This window comes from Musca domestica, unplaced genomic scaffold, assembly GCF_030504385.1.
Source record: "Musca domestica strain aabys unplaced genomic scaffold, Musca_domestica.polishedcontigs.V.1.1 13, whole genome shotgun sequence".
In the NCBI taxonomy this organism is placed as follows: domain Eukaryota; kingdom Metazoa; phylum Arthropoda; class Insecta; order Diptera; family Muscidae; genus Musca; species Musca domestica.
Window position 1 is genome coordinate 9,419,676 of NW_026712172.1, and position 17,884 is coordinate 9,437,559.

The 17,884-nt window shown below is 36.9% G+C and overlaps 1 protein-coding gene across 1 annotated transcript in view; it reads right to left on the bottom strand.

Annotated features, from left to right (window-relative positions):
* LOC101892997 (dual specificity mitogen-activated protein kinase kinase hemipterous) overlaps positions 1-15,725 on the bottom strand; it is a 29,329-nt gene extending 13,604 nt beyond the window's left edge. Inside the window, exons 1-8 of the mRNA XM_011297899.3 lie at positions 15,409-15,725; positions 15,064-15,348; positions 8,468-8,943; positions 8,203-8,382; positions 7,920-8,140; positions 5,818-5,961; positions 1,418-2,187; positions 896-1,351 (exon numbers count right to left, since the gene is read on the bottom strand). Of these exons, the coding sequence (XP_011296201.1) occupies positions 896-1,351; positions 1,418-2,187; positions 5,818-5,961; positions 7,920-8,140; positions 8,203-8,382; positions 8,468-8,943; positions 15,064-15,184 (2,368 nt within the window). The 5' untranslated portion in view covers positions 15,185-15,348; positions 15,409-15,725. The remainder of the gene's footprint in view (positions 1-895; positions 1,352-1,417; positions 2,188-5,817; positions 5,962-7,919; positions 8,141-8,202; positions 8,383-8,467; positions 8,944-15,063; positions 15,349-15,408) is intronic.
* Positions 15,726-17,884: the final 2,159 nt, after the last annotated feature.

A 17,884-nucleotide genomic window follows, 5' to 3' on the forward strand; every position in this document is an offset into this window, starting at 1 on the left:
ATCACGAAAATATTCTGGAGGGTGTATTAAAGCCTTGGGCACGCAAATATTTTGGCCGCAGACCTTGGTCATTCCAACAGGACTCAGCACCATCGCACTCAGCACGCGCCACCCAAGAATGGTTACAAAATGGGCCAAAATAACGCAGAGCAACATTCGGGCAGCGTTTGATGTGCCATAGGTGACCAATTCGAACAAATCTAAACTTATTCTAAAATTTGAAGCTATTCCGACATTTCTTGCTTTCATTCAATAAAATTTAAAAAAAATATAAACCTTTTTTTTGTCATAGGCTGTAGTACGAATTACGAACTTTAAATACGAAATTTGTTACAATTCCGGTGAACAATGTCGCAAAAATCATAAAAATACCGAGTATTGGGTGGTACCGTCATATGGGGGCTATACGAAAACTTGGACCTGCATACAAAAATTTTTGTCATAGGCTGTAGTACCCATTACGAAGTTCAAATATAAAATTTTAAAATACCGAATATCGGGGGGTACCGTTATATGGCGGCTATACGAAAACTTGAACCGACATGACCCATTTACGAACTGAACCTGCCTACTGGTAAACTATGCATGCATGCAAAATTTTAGCCTTCTATCTCAATTTGTTCGAAAAATAGCGTGATTACAACAGTGACGTCTTAGAATTTTACGTTGATCCAGAATATATACATACTTTGTAGGGTCTATAATTAATATTTCGAGGAGTTGCAAACGGAATGACAAAGTTAGTATACCCTCCATAGAATGGTGGAGGGTATAAAAACTTTACATAAACAAGATAAACAAAATAAAGTTTTTATAAAATATTGGAACTAAGATTTTGTGAAGACGACACACATCCGTTTATTTTATTGTTTTCTGTAGTTCTTGTCACACTTACCTAAAGGACTATGATTGCCTGGAACACGTTGCGGTTGAGCTTCATTTTTGGTCAATGTTGTTGTTGCTGCTGTTGTCGTTGGTGGTGGTATCACTGAAGATGTTTTGCCTTCGTGAAATTCTTGCGGTTTATCTTGGAAACTCTCGAATATATCCACCCCGGTTGATGCAGCAATAGTACTGGGACTAGTGTCGGTGGAAGGTTTTTTGGCAGCGGTCGTATTATATTTCGAATCACTGCCCATTTGATACCTTTTACGCTGAAGGGCTGGTGAATCTGTAGCATTCGATTTATTCACATTTGATGCATGATCCATGGTATCAAATGCTGAATAGCTAACATCCTGGGCACAAGGCATACGAAATAGTGGATCGATTTGATTCGGTTGCACCGTATTGGAAGTGTTTTTCTTCTGACTAAAGGGTGATGTTGTTAAGTTGCGTAAAATTGATTGGCCTAAAAATAAAGAAAACACAAATGCGTAAGATATTGAAAAGTCATCGTTTACATTGCGAGAATTACCTATTGAAGACAATACAGATTCCTTTTTGGGACTTTCATCACCTCCACCCGCTGTCGCTGCCGATGCATTGTACCGATTGTTTGAAGATGAGCCATTGTATTTCTTTGGCATAAATGGTGATTTGCGACATAATTTATGCATTTCGTTAACTAATTTTGTATCCCGGTCTGGATTTGTGGTGAGCGTAGTTATGCTTGGCGGTGATAAAGGACTTGAACTAGTGGCACTGCTACTGCCCGACCCACTTGGTAGTCGCTCCAAGCTCGGTCTCGCAGTACCAAAGTTAGGTGTTGATCCTGATGTAGCGGCTGCTGCTGCTGTTGTTGTTGTTGTCATCGTTGATCCCTGATTGTAGTTTATCGTTGCTGTGCTTGTTGTTGCATTACTGCCATTATATTGATTTATAGATTGAGGTAGTTGTGACGGCTGCTGATGCTTCTGATGTTCTCTATGAAAACTGTTATTACGTTGTGGCTGATAATGGCTTCCTGTGCCGTAATAGCTTGGTATCTGTGAGTGTGATTGTTGTGATGATGCCGATGCTGCTGTTGTTGCTAATGAGGATTTTGTTGTATTTATTGTCATTGTTGTCGTTGCTGTTGCTGTTGTAGCTCCTGTTACAAATGGATTAGTATTTAACGATGATGATGCTGCTGCTGCAGATGACGACGACGATGCTGATGTATCGAAAATTAAAGCATTGTGTGGACTCCTATAATGTTTGGTAGCATCATATGTTGCCGGGATCATCGATGTGGGTATTTGAGTCCTAAAAAAATTAGGGGAAAGAGAAAATATTGTTACAAGTATGTTTGAATCCAATACAATTTTAGTTGTTATTTACGGACATTTATAAAGTTTTTTCAATTGAAAACAATGACAATGGCGCTACTTAAGATCGGAATTTGAGTATGCGCGTAATATGATCCCATAAAAATTAAAATCAAGTATAGTGTAAATATACTTATGATTTACAGAACCTTCAGGGGGCCCAAAGGTGTCTGGCTGCAAGTTTTCAAAGTATTTGGCAATATCTTTGAAGAAGAACCATTTCCTAACTATTTCCATACAAATCTAATTTCAAGCAGGTAGATGATATTATTATGCTGGAAGTATTCTTTAATTACAGAATACTATTGAGTCCTGCTGATCTAAAGCAATCTATTGAGTCGGCGTACATGTGAGTTATCGGAAGATGGGTGCCATGGGTAGGCAGTTCATTGTGTACCACTTATATGGGTTGATCTCACCGGTACAGCAAAAGCTACGGTAGACGCCGTTTTAAGAGACCAACCAGTTATCAAAAGCTGTCATGGGGAGGCCCCCTATTTCGATGTAATAGGCACCCTATTTCGGTCTCTTCTGGCAGTATTGAATATTTCTTCATTGTATACCACTTACATGGGTTGATCTCATCGGTACCGCAAAAACTACTATAGATCCCGTTTTAAGAGATCAACAAGATTTCCTTAGTATATTTTCAAGTGTTGGCAGGAGTCTAAAATAAACTTGGATTCAGAATCTATTCACACATCAGTCTACTCTTTGGTCCTCATTGAATCACGTGATTGCAATAGTGGGGAATGCTTATAAATTAGCTCGATAGCTAATGAATTAGCTCGATAATGTTTTCAGTCGATTGATTTACCGACTGATGAGAGTACTACGTCGTATAAGACCTCTTCCCGCCGAGGATGTACCTCCACAGTTTACGATGGGTGATGTTGCGAATGTCATCAGAAACGTCAAGTCATTTAAAGCGTTGGGCCCGGACGAAATATCAATGGTGATGTTGAAGCAACTGGATACGCCGGGAGTTGAGTATTTAACCAAAGTCCTTAATTTGTTGTTAGCCACCCACATACTTCCCGATGCCTGGAAAATGGACAGGGTGGTCCCGCTACTGAAGTCAGGCAAGATGCCAGCAAAGCGAATAATACAGGCCAATTTCGTTTGTTGCCAGTAGCAAAGACTCTCGAGTATCAGAGGAAGCTATTCACTTGCTAACCATCAACATGGTTTCCATCCACTAAATAGTACCAAAACAACGTTGCATGCCAGATCCACACATATCCGTCAGAGGACTCAACCAGAACAGGCCGTGCCATAGAACAGTAGCGGTGACTCTTGATCTACCAAAGGCCTTTGATACGGTCAACGGCAAACCAGGGTAGTTTTGGTCCAACTACGTTAAGGATGGTGCAGCCGTCTCAATTCATATTGGGCACGGATTGATAAAGATGTACGGAACACGCCTAACCAGCGTGCGAAACAGGCCCGCACAATACGCTGCACCTGTTTAATTGTCCAGCCTACCCAACTCCGTCCAGGGGATCTTTGGCTTTCACTGCTGCAACAACAACAAGTGATGAGACTAATAAACCACCAATGAGTTATTCTGTCAGCTGCTCCAAAAAATCTCTCATCATAGAAGCTGGAATAATATGGCACTTAAAGACCGGTTTTAGGATATTTAAGGTCATCTGCCCTTTAATTTCGAGAAGAAGAACAAGCTATCTCCTATCACTCAGTAGGTTTGATCTAATTATCGCGATAGGCATACTGACTGGCCACTCCAGTATCACACATCTGATCTCAAGATGAAATAACTGACTACTGTAGACTATGTAAAGATGAAGAAGTAAAAACGATTGAACACCTAATATGCAGATGTCCCATGTTATCCAACAAGAGACATAGGCTATTTGGCAGGTGGGAGATAAAAACTCTAACGTTCATTCATACATACAGGGTGAGATGAAAAAGGTGCAACCAATTAAAAGCCTTACGCACGCAAACATTTTGCCCGAAGACCTCAGACATTCCAACAGGACTCAGCACGCGCCACACAAAAATGGTTACCAAATGAGGTTCCTCGCTTAATTTCGAGCGCACAATGACCACTAAAATCTCCGGATACGAATCCGTTGGACTATTGTATCTGGAGTATTTTGGAAAACAAGGTTGACACTAAAAAATACCAAAGTGTCGATCACCTCAAGTAAACGCTTCGCCAGGAATGGGCCAAATTACCGCAGAGTAACTTCGGGCAGCGTGTGACGGTTTCATCGGCCGTTTAAAGGCCATAATTCGTGCCAAAGGTGACCAATTCGAACAAATCTAAACTTATTCTAAAATTTGATGCTATTTCCGACATTTTTACTTTCATTCAATAAAATTTAAAAAGAAATGTAAAAATTTATCTCTCTTATCACCAACAACTTTATCCTTCATAAGGTGAAAACAATAGACCAAAGGTCTTCTAGTAAAGCAGTTACTGACTCCCGTGAAGCTGCCCATCCCTAAATCAATCCAAAAAATACTTTTATCATAGAGAATGTCTTAAACCTTGACACTTGACAGTAATGTCTGCACTAATGTGCGCTTCTTAGAAACTGAAGGGCATCTAAATAAATTATCTCCATAAGCCTGTCATTGTTTGTGTTTTTAAATGTGTTTGATTTTAAATATATTTGCGTTTTTTATTTCGATAAAATATTTACATTTAAGAATTGAAATAAAAATCAATAGTAAGAAATCTTAATTACTTGGGAATATAAAACATGCAAATCTGATTAGTATGGTAAGCAAATAGACACGAAACCAAGTAGAATGCAATTATAATAAATAAGCAAAAAAAAAATATGGAAACAAGTTTTTTCTCTATTTTACTGAAAGAGTATAATGAATTAATATTAAATTTTAAATCTTACATAATTTGAAGTATTCTTTTAAACATATTTTTTTCGAAAGTTTCCATATTTCATTTTATAACAGTTAAATAAAAAGTATCACAATGAAATTAAATAAATAAAAAAGTAGTACTTACGGGGACATTGGGGGGGGGAAGAACGAACAAAAGTACATTCATGTAAATGTATTCTACAATTTGTTTGTATTGTTTTAAAAACAACTCAAACTATGTGTGTTGTTGTTAAGTTTAACGTTTATTTGTTTCGATTTTTGATGCAGTTTTATTATTTTTTTGTATAAAAATAATAACTTTTTTCAGTTTATTATTTCATTTCTGTTTTATTTTGTATGTAGGGGAGTTTGTTTGTTTATAGGGATTAGAATTAAAGTTACCTACAAATAAAAAGATTAATAAAAAAAAAATAAAAACAACAAATATAACAACAAAACGGAATATAAGTAATAAAATAACAACATAACCAATTAATATTTTAAACCGAAAAAGGGAAATGATTAATTTTGTTAATAAAGAAAAAAATAAAGAAAAATTAAATTTATACAAAATTAGATTTTTATGTAAAAAAATATAATTTTTAATTATATTTCAAAATTATTCAAAGCAAGCACTAGTCTGTTGTTGGTTTTCAAAATTAAAATAATCAATATTGGTTGTATTGAATTCTATATAAATTTCATGATTACTCACCTACGATGTGTCTTAATACTCGTTGAATCAACAACAGATTTAAACCATTTCGGTATATCGACTTCAGCGTTTTCATAATAGATAATAAAAGGCTGCACCAAAAGTTCTGGGTATTTGGGACGTTGAAGATGATCTTTTTTCAAACTGAAATGAAAACAGAAATAATGCGAAATAAGGCATAACAATTTAAATATAAAATAGTTATTTCAAAAACTAAAATCTAATTTCAATTTTTGAAATTTCAATTTCAATTTAATGTCATGAAATGCCATAATTATAGAAGAATAGTATTTTAGTATTCCTTAAATGTTTTGCTTAAGGGGGTTGCTTCTGAACTATTTTGGATGGGTAGTTCCAAACTAATATACAGGATGAGATAAAAAACTGCAACAAAATCAAACGCCATAATTTTAAAATTTTTATATCCTCCATCTTGGAAAGGAGGGTATATTAACTTTGTCATTCCGTTTGTAACATTCCTAAATATTCGTCGTAGACCCCATAAAGTATATATATTCATAATCAGCATAAAATTCTAATTCGATTTAACGATGTTCGCCTGTCCGTCCGTCTATCTGTTTGTCTGTTGAAATCCCGATACAGCACACATTATTTGACGTAGAGCGTCAAAATTTAGCAGAACAATTTGTATTGTGTCTAGGATGGTTGGTATTGAAAATGAGATATATCGGTTCACGTTTTGGTATAGTCCGCATATTTATTGGTATTTATTTTTGGTATTTTGATGATTTTTGAACCATTTTTTCACGGATTTGTCTAAAAATTGGTATTTGTTGGTCATAATGGGTTCTAGCTCCGTTGGCGAAACATTGTATGTATAGGTTCACGTTTTTGTATAGCCCCACATAGCGGTACCTCCCGATATTCGAGATTTTGATGATTTTTGGCACATTTTCCCACGAATAAAAATTGGCCCATTCCTTTGGCCCACACTTTGGTATTTTTTAGTGCTTTCCAAAATACTCCAGACACAATATTCCAACGGATTGGTATCCGGAGATTTTGGTGGCCGTTGTGCGCTGGAAATGAAGCGAGGAACCTAATTTTGCAATCATTCTTGGGTGGCGCATGCTGAGTCCTGTTGGAATGTCCAAGGTCAGCGACCAAAATGTTTGTGGCCCAAGGCTTTAATGCACCCTCCAGAATATTTTCGCGATAGTATTCGGCATTTATTCTGATGCCACGGTCGATTAATACGAGCAGAGAGCGACCATCGACTGTTATGGTGGCCCACACCATCACCATGACCGGCGCTTGAGTTCTGGGGGCCAACCGAAGGTGCACATTTTCAGCTGACCTCTTTCGCATGTACACATGCTACCAGTATCGCGGTAACGAGAGATGGTACGAGACACAAACGATTTATACACATTTAAATACTCGAGTGCTTTAACGATGGCTGCTTGTGGTTTTCCAGCCAAATATAAAGAAATCACACCATAAAGCAGCACCATCGCATTCAGAACGCGCCACCCAACTTTGATTTCCAGCGCACAATGGCTACCAAAATCTCCGGATACCAATCCGTTGGACTATTGTGTCTGGAGTATTTTGGAAAGCAAGGTTGGCACTAAAAAATACCAAAGTGTCGATCACCTCAAGCAAGCGCTTCTCGGAATGGGCCAAAATACCGCAGAGCAACATTCGGGCACCGTGTGACGGTTTCATTGGCCGTCTGAAGGCCACAATTCGTGCCAAGGGTGACCAATTCGAACAAATCTAAACTTATTCTAATATTTGATGCTCCTTCCAAAATTTTTTGCTTTCATTCACTAAAATTTAAAAAAAATGTAAAAATTATGTCGTTTGACTTTGTTGCAGATTTTTATCTCACCCTGTAATTGCTTTAAAATTAGATTAGTTATGGATTGTTTTGATATTATTGTAAAAAATCTAAAGATACTACATTGATTTCATCCTGAAATCGATATGAATATCTTAACAATTATATATATCACGAACTGTGACAATACTTGTCACTTAAGAAGTTTACATTTTTTTCTGATCCCCTTAAGTCCCTTCTGTTTTATTGTCGTTACAAAATATCACTTTTATCATCTGATTTAAAAAGAACTACTTACCATTTTTTCACAAAACTATGAAATTCGTCACTGAAATGAAAATGTTCATCTTCTGGTAATGTTGGTGGAGCGCTGTCTAAGACTTTTGTTAGAACTTCAAAATCTGTTTTACAACCTTCATATGGTGATCGAGCTATTGCCAATTCCACTAAGGTAATACCCAAAGACCAAACATCAGCCCGTATGTCATATTTGATTTTCTTGGGATCGATGCGCTCAGGCTGCAATAAAAACAAAATATATTATATATGTTTCCCAATAGGACCACATCAAATTGGCTTACGGCCATATATGCGGCACATCCTGCCGATCTAGTGGCTGCTTTGGAATCGACCAAACGTCCACTAATGCCAAAATCACAGAGTTTTATGTTACCACGTTCATCGATTAAAATGTTTGAAGGTTTGACGTCGCGATGTATTACACCATGTGTATCCTTAAGATAGGATAACGCTTTTACAGTCTTTTTTGTGGGGAGGTGGAAATACAACAAAATACAATTAGTAAATTCTTTCAATTCATAAATATACGATCATTTTGAAACTTACCGCCACAGTCACCTTTCCTAAAATTGGTTCTGGTACCGGTTTTTTAGATAGCTTTAGTAATTTATCGAAACACATCGACATCAATTCCATGCATATCCACACATCTGCATCCGTTATAAAACATCCAAAACATTGTACTATATATGGGCAGTCATGTGATTTCAGTACCACATCCAAGTCCATGAGAATACGTTTATTCTCTTCGATGTTGCTGGTACGACGCATTTGCTTCACCGCAATAATGGTGCCACTTTGTTTGTGGCGCATCTTAACAACATTCCCACTGGTGCCATTACCCAAGTCACCCAGATGTTCGAGATCTTTTATGTCGGATTTGTATTTGTTATTATTTATTGTTAAAATACCAGACTGTTTGTGAATTTTCCTCAATTTGCGTTCCGTTTCAGATTCGGTAGCTGGGGCAGGTGAATGTGGTAAGTTTAATGTCATTCTGCTACGATTTGGTATGCTATCCACTGGAAAGAATAATAACATGGAGCATTTAAGTTATTCCCAATTTTTATCAAATGTAAAACCAATGTAAAAGTAAAAGACAAAGACAAAGAGAAAAAAAACTTTAGCTTTAATAGTACAATGTGAGTCTCAAGGAGAAGAGGTGGTCTTCGATGACATTAACCTAGGAAAATATAAAATTTTATATTAACAACCTTCATTCAGACTACAAACGTTAAGCAAGATCCCTTTGTAAATCACTAAGGAATCATATCTCATTACTGTTCTCAATTATCAAAAAATTTTAAGAACGTTACAAAATCTATGAGACCTTACACCATCCACAAGATTAGAGCTTAGTTATGGAAATCTAAGTAGAGTGGAGTAAAAGTGCTTCTTTAGACGTAATGAGAATTTGGCTTAATATGCCTATCATTTTTTTTTTTTTTTTTTTTTTTTTTTTTTTTTTTTTGTCGAAATCGTCCATTTATTCCGAATTTCATTGCAAAATTGCCGGATAACAAACACCGATGGTTGTGAAAGAAAAATATATTAAATAATTTGCTCCTTCGAAACAGATCAAAAACAAATTCCAAACTTAAGGGCTTTTCAGTCACCAGAATAACAAGTAATGTAAACATCTTGCATGATAGCTTTAAGTCCAAAACTAAAAAAGAAAACTTTCAGTTTTATGTAGCCTAGTCAGGCGTTATCAGTTTTCAGCAAAAAATGGATAGGTAAACCGTAGATGGATATTATGGAACGAAACCTAGTAAACAAATAAAACTATATTCCGCAACCTTCAATTAGTGGATCGTTAGGCAATTGATTGTCACTAGACCAGTTTCATGAAATTCTTTGCAAATTTGACAGGCTAAGGTCTTAGACGGTGTTGTGAGATAAAAATAGAGGGAGTAAATAACTTGTTAGTGAGCACATTCCAACATTATTTGGCTTCGATGCAGTAAATGCCAGTAATTCAGGTATTGAGAAAACCATTGTATCACAATTTTTTTTTTGCATTCGATCTCGAGTTCTAAATTTTCGAATACAGGTTGAGATGAAAAAACTGCAACCAACTTCAGACTGCTGTCATTTCTAAGCGACAGCTGTTAAAATATATCCAGTGACAGCTCATTATATTGTTTACAAGCGTACAAAAGCATTTTGGTGAGAATTTTCCAGAAAAAAGTTATTTGTAATGGAATTCAAGCGTGTTAGTGTGATTTCTTTATATTTAGCTGGAAAACCACAAGTGGCTATCGTTAGAGCACTCCAGCATTTAAATGTGAATAAATCTTTTGTGTCTCGTACCATCGCTCGTTACCGTGATACTGGTAGGGTTGCCCGACGTCAAGGATGTGGAGGCAAGATAACAGCAACATCATAGTTCAGAAATGGTTCAAAAAGTAAAGAAGCGACTTGATCGAAACCCGCATCACAGTGGCCGAAAATGGTTCGCGAGCTGAACATATCGCAATATTCCATTCGGCAAATATTGAAAAGTGAGCTCGGGATAATGCCATTGAAATTCCAAAAAAGCGCAAGAACTTACCCCGCAACAGAAAGAAAATAGACTCGAAAGAGCTAAAGAGTTGCTTCGCTTGGCCGAAAATGGTGAACGGTCGAATTTGGTTTTCTCTGATGAGAAAACATTCGTTGTCCAGCAGTTTGTAAAGAAACAAAATGATCGTGTTTACTTGTCAATGAGGTCACCTGAAAATGTGCACCTTCGGTTTGCCACCAGAACTCAAGCGCTGGCCATGGTGATGGTCTGGGCCGCTCGTATTAATCGACTTCAGAATAAATGCCCAATATTATCGCGAGAAATATTCTGGAGGGTGTATTAAAGCTTTGGGCACGCAAACATTTTGGCCGCAGACCTTGGACATTCCAACAGGACTCAGCACGCGCCACCCAAGAATGATTACAAAATGATATTCCTAGCTTCATTTTTAGCGCACAATGCCCACCAAAATCTCCGGTTACAAATCCGTTGGACTATTGTGTCTGGAGTATTTTTGAAAGCAAGGTTGGAAATAAAAAATACCAAAGTGTCGATCACCTCAAACAAGCGCTTTGCCGGGAATGGACCAAAATATCGCAACATTTGGGCAGCGCGTGACGGTTTCATTGGCCGTTTGAAGGCCATAATTCCTGCCAAAGGAGACCAACTCGAACAAATTTAAACTTATTCTGAAATTGGATGATATTTCCGACATTTTTTGCCTTCATTTAATAAAATTTAGTTTAAGTTTCTAAATTCAAATTTATTCAAAATTTCTAAATTCAGCTACTTGACATCATAGCCAAAAATCTTTAACATTTTCTCGTACATCAGTATAATGCTCCCAACACGAATTAAAACGGCCATATTATACTGAAAATAGTTGAGCCATAGCTGCGGAAACGCCTTGACGTATCCCCGCTGTTGTATATTAGCTTCTTGAAGCTTTCATGATTTCTTGAAAAATCATTTCTGATATACGGGTATCAAAAAAGTAGTGGACGGTTCTATGTAGTTACCATTGTGAGCTCATTGAAGTCAAACCAATGAGCATCCCTATGGTTTAGAAAAGTACATCGTTCAGAAGTTATGAAATCGAACTATCTGGTTAAGGAAAGAACAGCGTGAGATGAAAAAGATGCAACCAACTTCAGACTGCTGTCATTACTAAACCACTCGTCCGACAGCTGTTAAAATTTTTCCAGTGACAGCTTATTATATTGTTTACAAGCGTACAAAAGCATTTTGGTGAGAATTTTCTAGAAAAAAGTTATTCGTGATGGAATTCAAGCGTGATAGTGTGATTTCTTTATATTTGGCTGGAAACCACAAGTGGCTATCGTTAGAGCACTCCAGCGTTTAAATGTGAGAAATCTTTTGTACCATCGCCCGTTACCGTGATACTGGTAGCGTAGCCCGACGTTAAGGTATTGGAAGGAAGAAAACAGCAACATCAGCAGAAATGGGTCGAAAAGTAAAGAAGCGACTTGATCCAAACCCGCTTCGCTGTGGCCGAAAAATGGCTCGTGAGCTGAACATATCGCAACATTCCATTTCCGACAAATATTGAAAAATGAGACCGGGGTAAAGCCATTGAAATTCCATAAAGTGCAAGAACTTACACCGCAACAAAAAGAAAATAGACTCAAAAGAGTTAGAGTTTCTTAGCTTGGCCGAAAGTAATGAACTGCCGAATTTGGTTTTCTCCGATGAGAAAACATTCGTTGTCCAACAGTTTGTAAACAAACAAAATGATCGTGTTTACTTGCCAAAGGGGTAGCTGAAAATGTGTGGGCCGCCATAACAGCCGATGGTCGCTCTCCGCTCGTATAAATCGACCGTGGTATCAGAATAAATGCCGAATATTATCGCGAAAATATTCTGGAGGGCATATTAAAGCCTGGGTACGCAAACATTTTGGCCGAAGATCTTGGACATTCCAACAGGACTCAGCACCATTGCACTCAGCACGCGCCACCCAAGAGTGGTTACAAAATGATGAGATTCCTCGCTTCATTTGCAGCTCATAAAGGCCACCAATTTTTTTGGATACCAATCCGTTGGACAATTGTGTCTGGAGTATTTTGGAAAGCAAGGTTGGCGCTAAAAAATACCAATGTGTCGATCACCTCAAGCAAGCGCTTCGCCGGGAATGGGCGGGAATGACGTGTGTTATGATTATTCAAATTGTTGACCCTCTAGGTAGGTTCGGAAGGAATGGGCCAATATTGTCCATTTCGTATCGGTCCTAAATAAATATAATATAAATACTGCGACATGCCGGGTTCGGACTATATTGGTTACTTCCTTTACTTTTCATGAGATCTGTGATAATTTTTAGAAAATGTTTAAATGTGGGTGAGGTACCAGATATGTTGACGGAAGTACACCATTTTCATACTTCAGCTAATATAGAATAAAAATATTGGTATGTGCAAAATTACAAGAAAATCGAACATTTATATCCAATTTCTTGTGAAATTCATCTCAGGTTTTGTGGTTGAGAGAAATATTTAGATATAGCAAGTTGCAAAATAAAGAGAATTGTTTTGCAAGTTATGACAGATAAAAGAAGAGAAATTGTGACCCTTTGTGGGTGAGGTGCCAGAAGAGGTTCGCAGATACATATCATCTTCACAACAGATCTTGTGTCAGCAAAAACGTTTGTATGTGTGAAATTTGAAGAGAGTTGGATGCTTTGTTCAATTTTCATTTCGTTTTTTTAAATCTTAAATCCTTTGTGAGGAGGTACCAGAAGAAATGCTTCGATCTCTATCATATTTACAACAAATCTTGTGTTGAAGAAAATATTGAAATGTAACAAGTCAGAATGGAATCGGATGTTAATTTCGCGTTTTATGAGCTTCATGGATATTCAAAATGTTGACCTCTTTGTGGGGGAGTTAACATAAGCCTATAGATCCCATCTTCACAGCAGATCTTGTGTTGGTAGAAATAATGAGATGTGTGAAATTTGGAGAGAACCGGATGCTTATTTCGGATTTTATGCTCTTACTCTTACATCATTTTCTATGAGTTATAATTAGTCAAAATTTTCACCCTTTATGTTGGAGTTACTTGATGGAGTGGACCGCTTTTTTCGCACCAGTTCAAGCAGTTCTGCAAATGTTAGGATTTCCAAAACTGGAGCAAAATCGGATTATCATCTCCCTTTCTGTGCAGTAAATTATTTTCTTTGAAAATGTTGACATTTTTTTGGGGAAGGTACCAGAAGGTACGATATTGACCATCTCCGAACTCGATCGAAGTTTGAAAATAATATTACGATGCACCAAGTTTGAATTAAGTCGGGTACTTCCTTCAAGTGTTATCGTGCGCACCAGCGACTCCAAATATCCTGAAACGGATTTGGTCCAAAGAGACCTTCATACCCCTATTATGGAATGATTTTTTTTTATCAATTTGACTAAAGAAAGAATGTCAGCTCTTTTTATTTGTAAAAACAAAGCGACAGTGGTAGAAACTCTAAAAAAGAGTTTCTAAAGATTATAGTTAAAGACTTGGGTTCTTAATATTGGTTGCAGACATTTGACTAGTGTCAGCGTAGATCCGTACTTATCGTTGGGTTATTCCCTTAATGCACATCTTAACCTTCATATTTTAAACATTTGTTGGTTTCCCCTGCTGCCAGACCACAATGAGATAATAGGCTAAGGGCCTCATGTCAAACACACATCCTAAAAAACCTAACCTCTTCAATGAAAAGGACGTGTATGTCACATTTAACCCAAATCCAAGCCCCAGTCAAACAATGCAACAACAAAAAAAACAATCATTATATTTTGTTCAAGGCATTTTTTCCTGTTTTTCATTCATAAAAACCATAAAAACCGCAACAACAAAAACAACGACCAAAAATATGCACATATCAACTGCAAGCCAAGTATTTGCTCCGGAAATAACAAAAATCTCAATCTCAAAATAAACCAACAACAAGTCAAATATCTTCGTTTTATTCTCTCCGTGATACCCTGTCACATGAAATTACTCTCTCGAATCTTTAAAAAAAAATGAAAAAGCAAAACAAAACACGCACAAACACTCACTTTGTTCAACAAATCCACGCATAACACTGCAGCGACGCCTACCAAGGCGACATGCGAAAGCAGAGTACAAAAACAACAACAATAGACAATTGGAAGACGTTTTTCTTTGCAAAAAACCAACCAACCTAATATCACGTCTTTGAGGGTGGTGGCGAGGGTGGTATAGCCAGCTAGCACAAACATTAATTGAACATTTTCAAAGCGAAGAAGGTAAAAAGTGGTGGAAGTAGCAATCAACAGAGAATAAGAAAATAAAATATAACCAAGAAACGTAAAAGCATATGTGCGTGTGTGTGTTTGTATATATGTACGTCGCATTATATGTACGATACATAAGTATGTTGTGAGATCGAACAAATATTTATATGCCCATTGACGTTCATTGTTAGTCGCGGACGAACGGAGACAAACAAATATCCCTCAAATGCGACATGGGAGCAAAAACAAAAAAAAAAACATTTCTTTACAAATCCAATCACAAATCACTGGCATTTTGACCCAATGCAAGATGCGCGAGGACATCGAAGACCATCTTTCAAAATCACTGCTCAACAACGTATAATACTTACACCCTGCAGGCCGTCTCCGAACTTCGGGTACGGGTGATGTGTCGTAAACCAGTCTGGACGAATCATTTTGCTCCAATAAACGCTTTTCCAGCGACTGCAGTCTCCAAGTTATTTCATCCATTTTCCCCACAAGTGTATATGCACTGCTCCTTTTCAGCCACCAGCCAAGCAATAGAAAATAATCTTTCAGAAATATGAAAACCCCACTTCAGTGGTTGTTGCACTATTTTCTTTTTCGTTACGTTTTCGATTCGATTCTTTGATTCTTGACCAAGCAATTCTATTCTATATATAAAAAATATATATATAAAAATCTTACTTTTTCACAACACAGGGTAAACACACTATATACACATGACACTGATGGTGGCGCTCGTTTTCTCTGCTCCTCTCTCTGCCTTTTTTCTTTTTTCATCTATATTTTTTTCCAATTTTTTGCCTTTGTTTTGTGGCCGTAATTGCAATTCCGTTTTTCTTTCACTTGTACAAATATTTCATATTATTCTTATGGCAAATTCTTTTTAGTATATTGTCGAGTTTTATTTTTTCACATTATATTTTCTCCTCATGTTTTGTTTTAGCCATAATTTACTTAAAAAAATCCACAATTCCTTGGTAAAAAAAAAACTCGCCCCATCGAGGAGTACAAAGCCGACCTATTAGACCTTCGTCGTTTATGCGACATTTTTTTTGTTATAATTCGATAAGTAAATTTATCGATTATGAAATGTTACGATTTTTGAACCAACAAATATCGAATTTTAGTCGTGTTTTATTTGTCCATTACTTATATTATGGTTATTGATATGAAAATGAAAATTAGTTAGAAGTACCATGATATCCAATAAGAAAGCATATTAGTCAAAAATTCATGCAATACCAAGTGTTTTTCACAACAATATATTATTTATTGTAAAGGTAAAGCAAAATCCGCAACAATTGGCGCTTATAAAGCAGTATATTTTTTTATTCGATAGTTCTTGATTTTGCTGATTTTAACAATTTGCTTAATTTTAATATTTTAATTCAAATTCGGCCAATATTTGATCTGTTCCAGTACCTGCAGGAATCTACTAGATTTACAAATTTTCTTCGATTTCTTGAAGGGAAAATCCCTTATCGTAGTAAAAACGTTAACATTCTTGCAGTTCTGGAACAGTCCAATTATTACCAGTTCAACTCAAATACTTTTACATAAAAAACGTTGCTCACGTTGCTCCAGAAAAAAAGTTATTCGTGATGGAATTCAAGCGTGATAGTGTGACTTCTTTATATTTGGCAGGGAAACCACAAGTGGCTATCGTTAGAGCACTCCAGCATTTAAATGTGAATAAATCTTTTGTGTCTCGTACCATCGCTCGTCACCGTGATACTGGTAGTGTAGCCAAAATGATCGTGTTTACTTGCCAAAGAGGTCAGCTGAAAATGTGCACCTTCGGTTGGCCACCAAAACTCAAGCGCCGGCAATGGTGATTGTGTGGGCCGCCATAACAGCCGATGGTCGCTCTCCGCTCGTATTAATCGACCGAGTCTCAGAATAAATGACGAATGTTATCGGGAAGATTTTCTGGAGGGTGAATTAAAGCCCAGGGCACGCAAACATTTTGGCCGCAGACATTGTACATTCCAACAGGACTCAGCACCATCGTACTTAACACACGCTACCCAAAAATGGTCACAAAATGAGGTTCCTCGCTTCATTTCCAGCGCACAATGGCCACGAAATCTCCGGATACCAACGAATTGGACTATTGTGTATGGAGTATTTTAGAAAGCAAGGTTGCCACTAAAAAATACCAAAGTGTCGATCATCTCAAACAAGCGCTTCGCCTGGAATTGGCCAAGATACCGCAGAGTAACATTCGGGCAGCGTGTGACGGTTTCATTGGCCGTTTGAAGCCCATAATTCGTGCCAAAGGTGACCAATTCAAAGAAATCTAAACTTATTCTAAAATTTGATGCTATTTCCGACATTTTTTTTTGCTTTCATTCAATGAAAATTAAAAAAATGTAAAAATTATGTCGTTTCACTTTGTTGCGCTTTTTTTTTACCCTGTGCCTCAACTGAATTACAAGTCTCTCCGTGGGGCGCGATTAGTCTAGTAAATCCACTCGATTTAAAATGACAATTCCATCAGGTACATCCTATTAATTAATACAGTGGATGGTAAAAACCTCTACTGACTATAAGCTATGGAATTGATATTTGAGATCGAGTAGATTTCGTAAATGTAAACGTACTTGCATGGGAATCAACTGGATTTCACATATGCCGTACGCGGAATTTTCAGGTGAAAACCACTGGATTATATGCGGTAAAACTATAGTTGTGTTCCAGAACTAAAAGGTTCTAAAAATTGAAATTTATAAAAAAACAAGTAAAGGTTCAAGTATATAAAAAGCTTGAAGTCATGGCCAGGCATATTGTGTGACATTTCATATAAGGATTACAGAGCCGCACTAAAGTCCTGCCGTCGTTTTCAATGATAATTTGACATTAATATGCCTAGCCATGACTTCAAGCTTTTTATGTACTTGCACCTTAAAAAAGTTGTAAGTTCGGCCGGGCCGAACTTTAAATACCCTTCTCCATTTGGATCGTATTATAATAATAAAAGCTAAAAAATTAAGCTAAAATCATCAATATAGAGAGGTACTATTGGGGGCTATACCAAAATGTGGACTTGCACAAACAATTTTCTGCCTTAGGCTGCAGTATCCATTACGAACTTTTTAATACATTTTTAATACCAAAAGTCCTGTAGACATAAAATACATTTGAGTAAAATTTTATCAATCTACTTCGTTTCGTTCGGAAGCT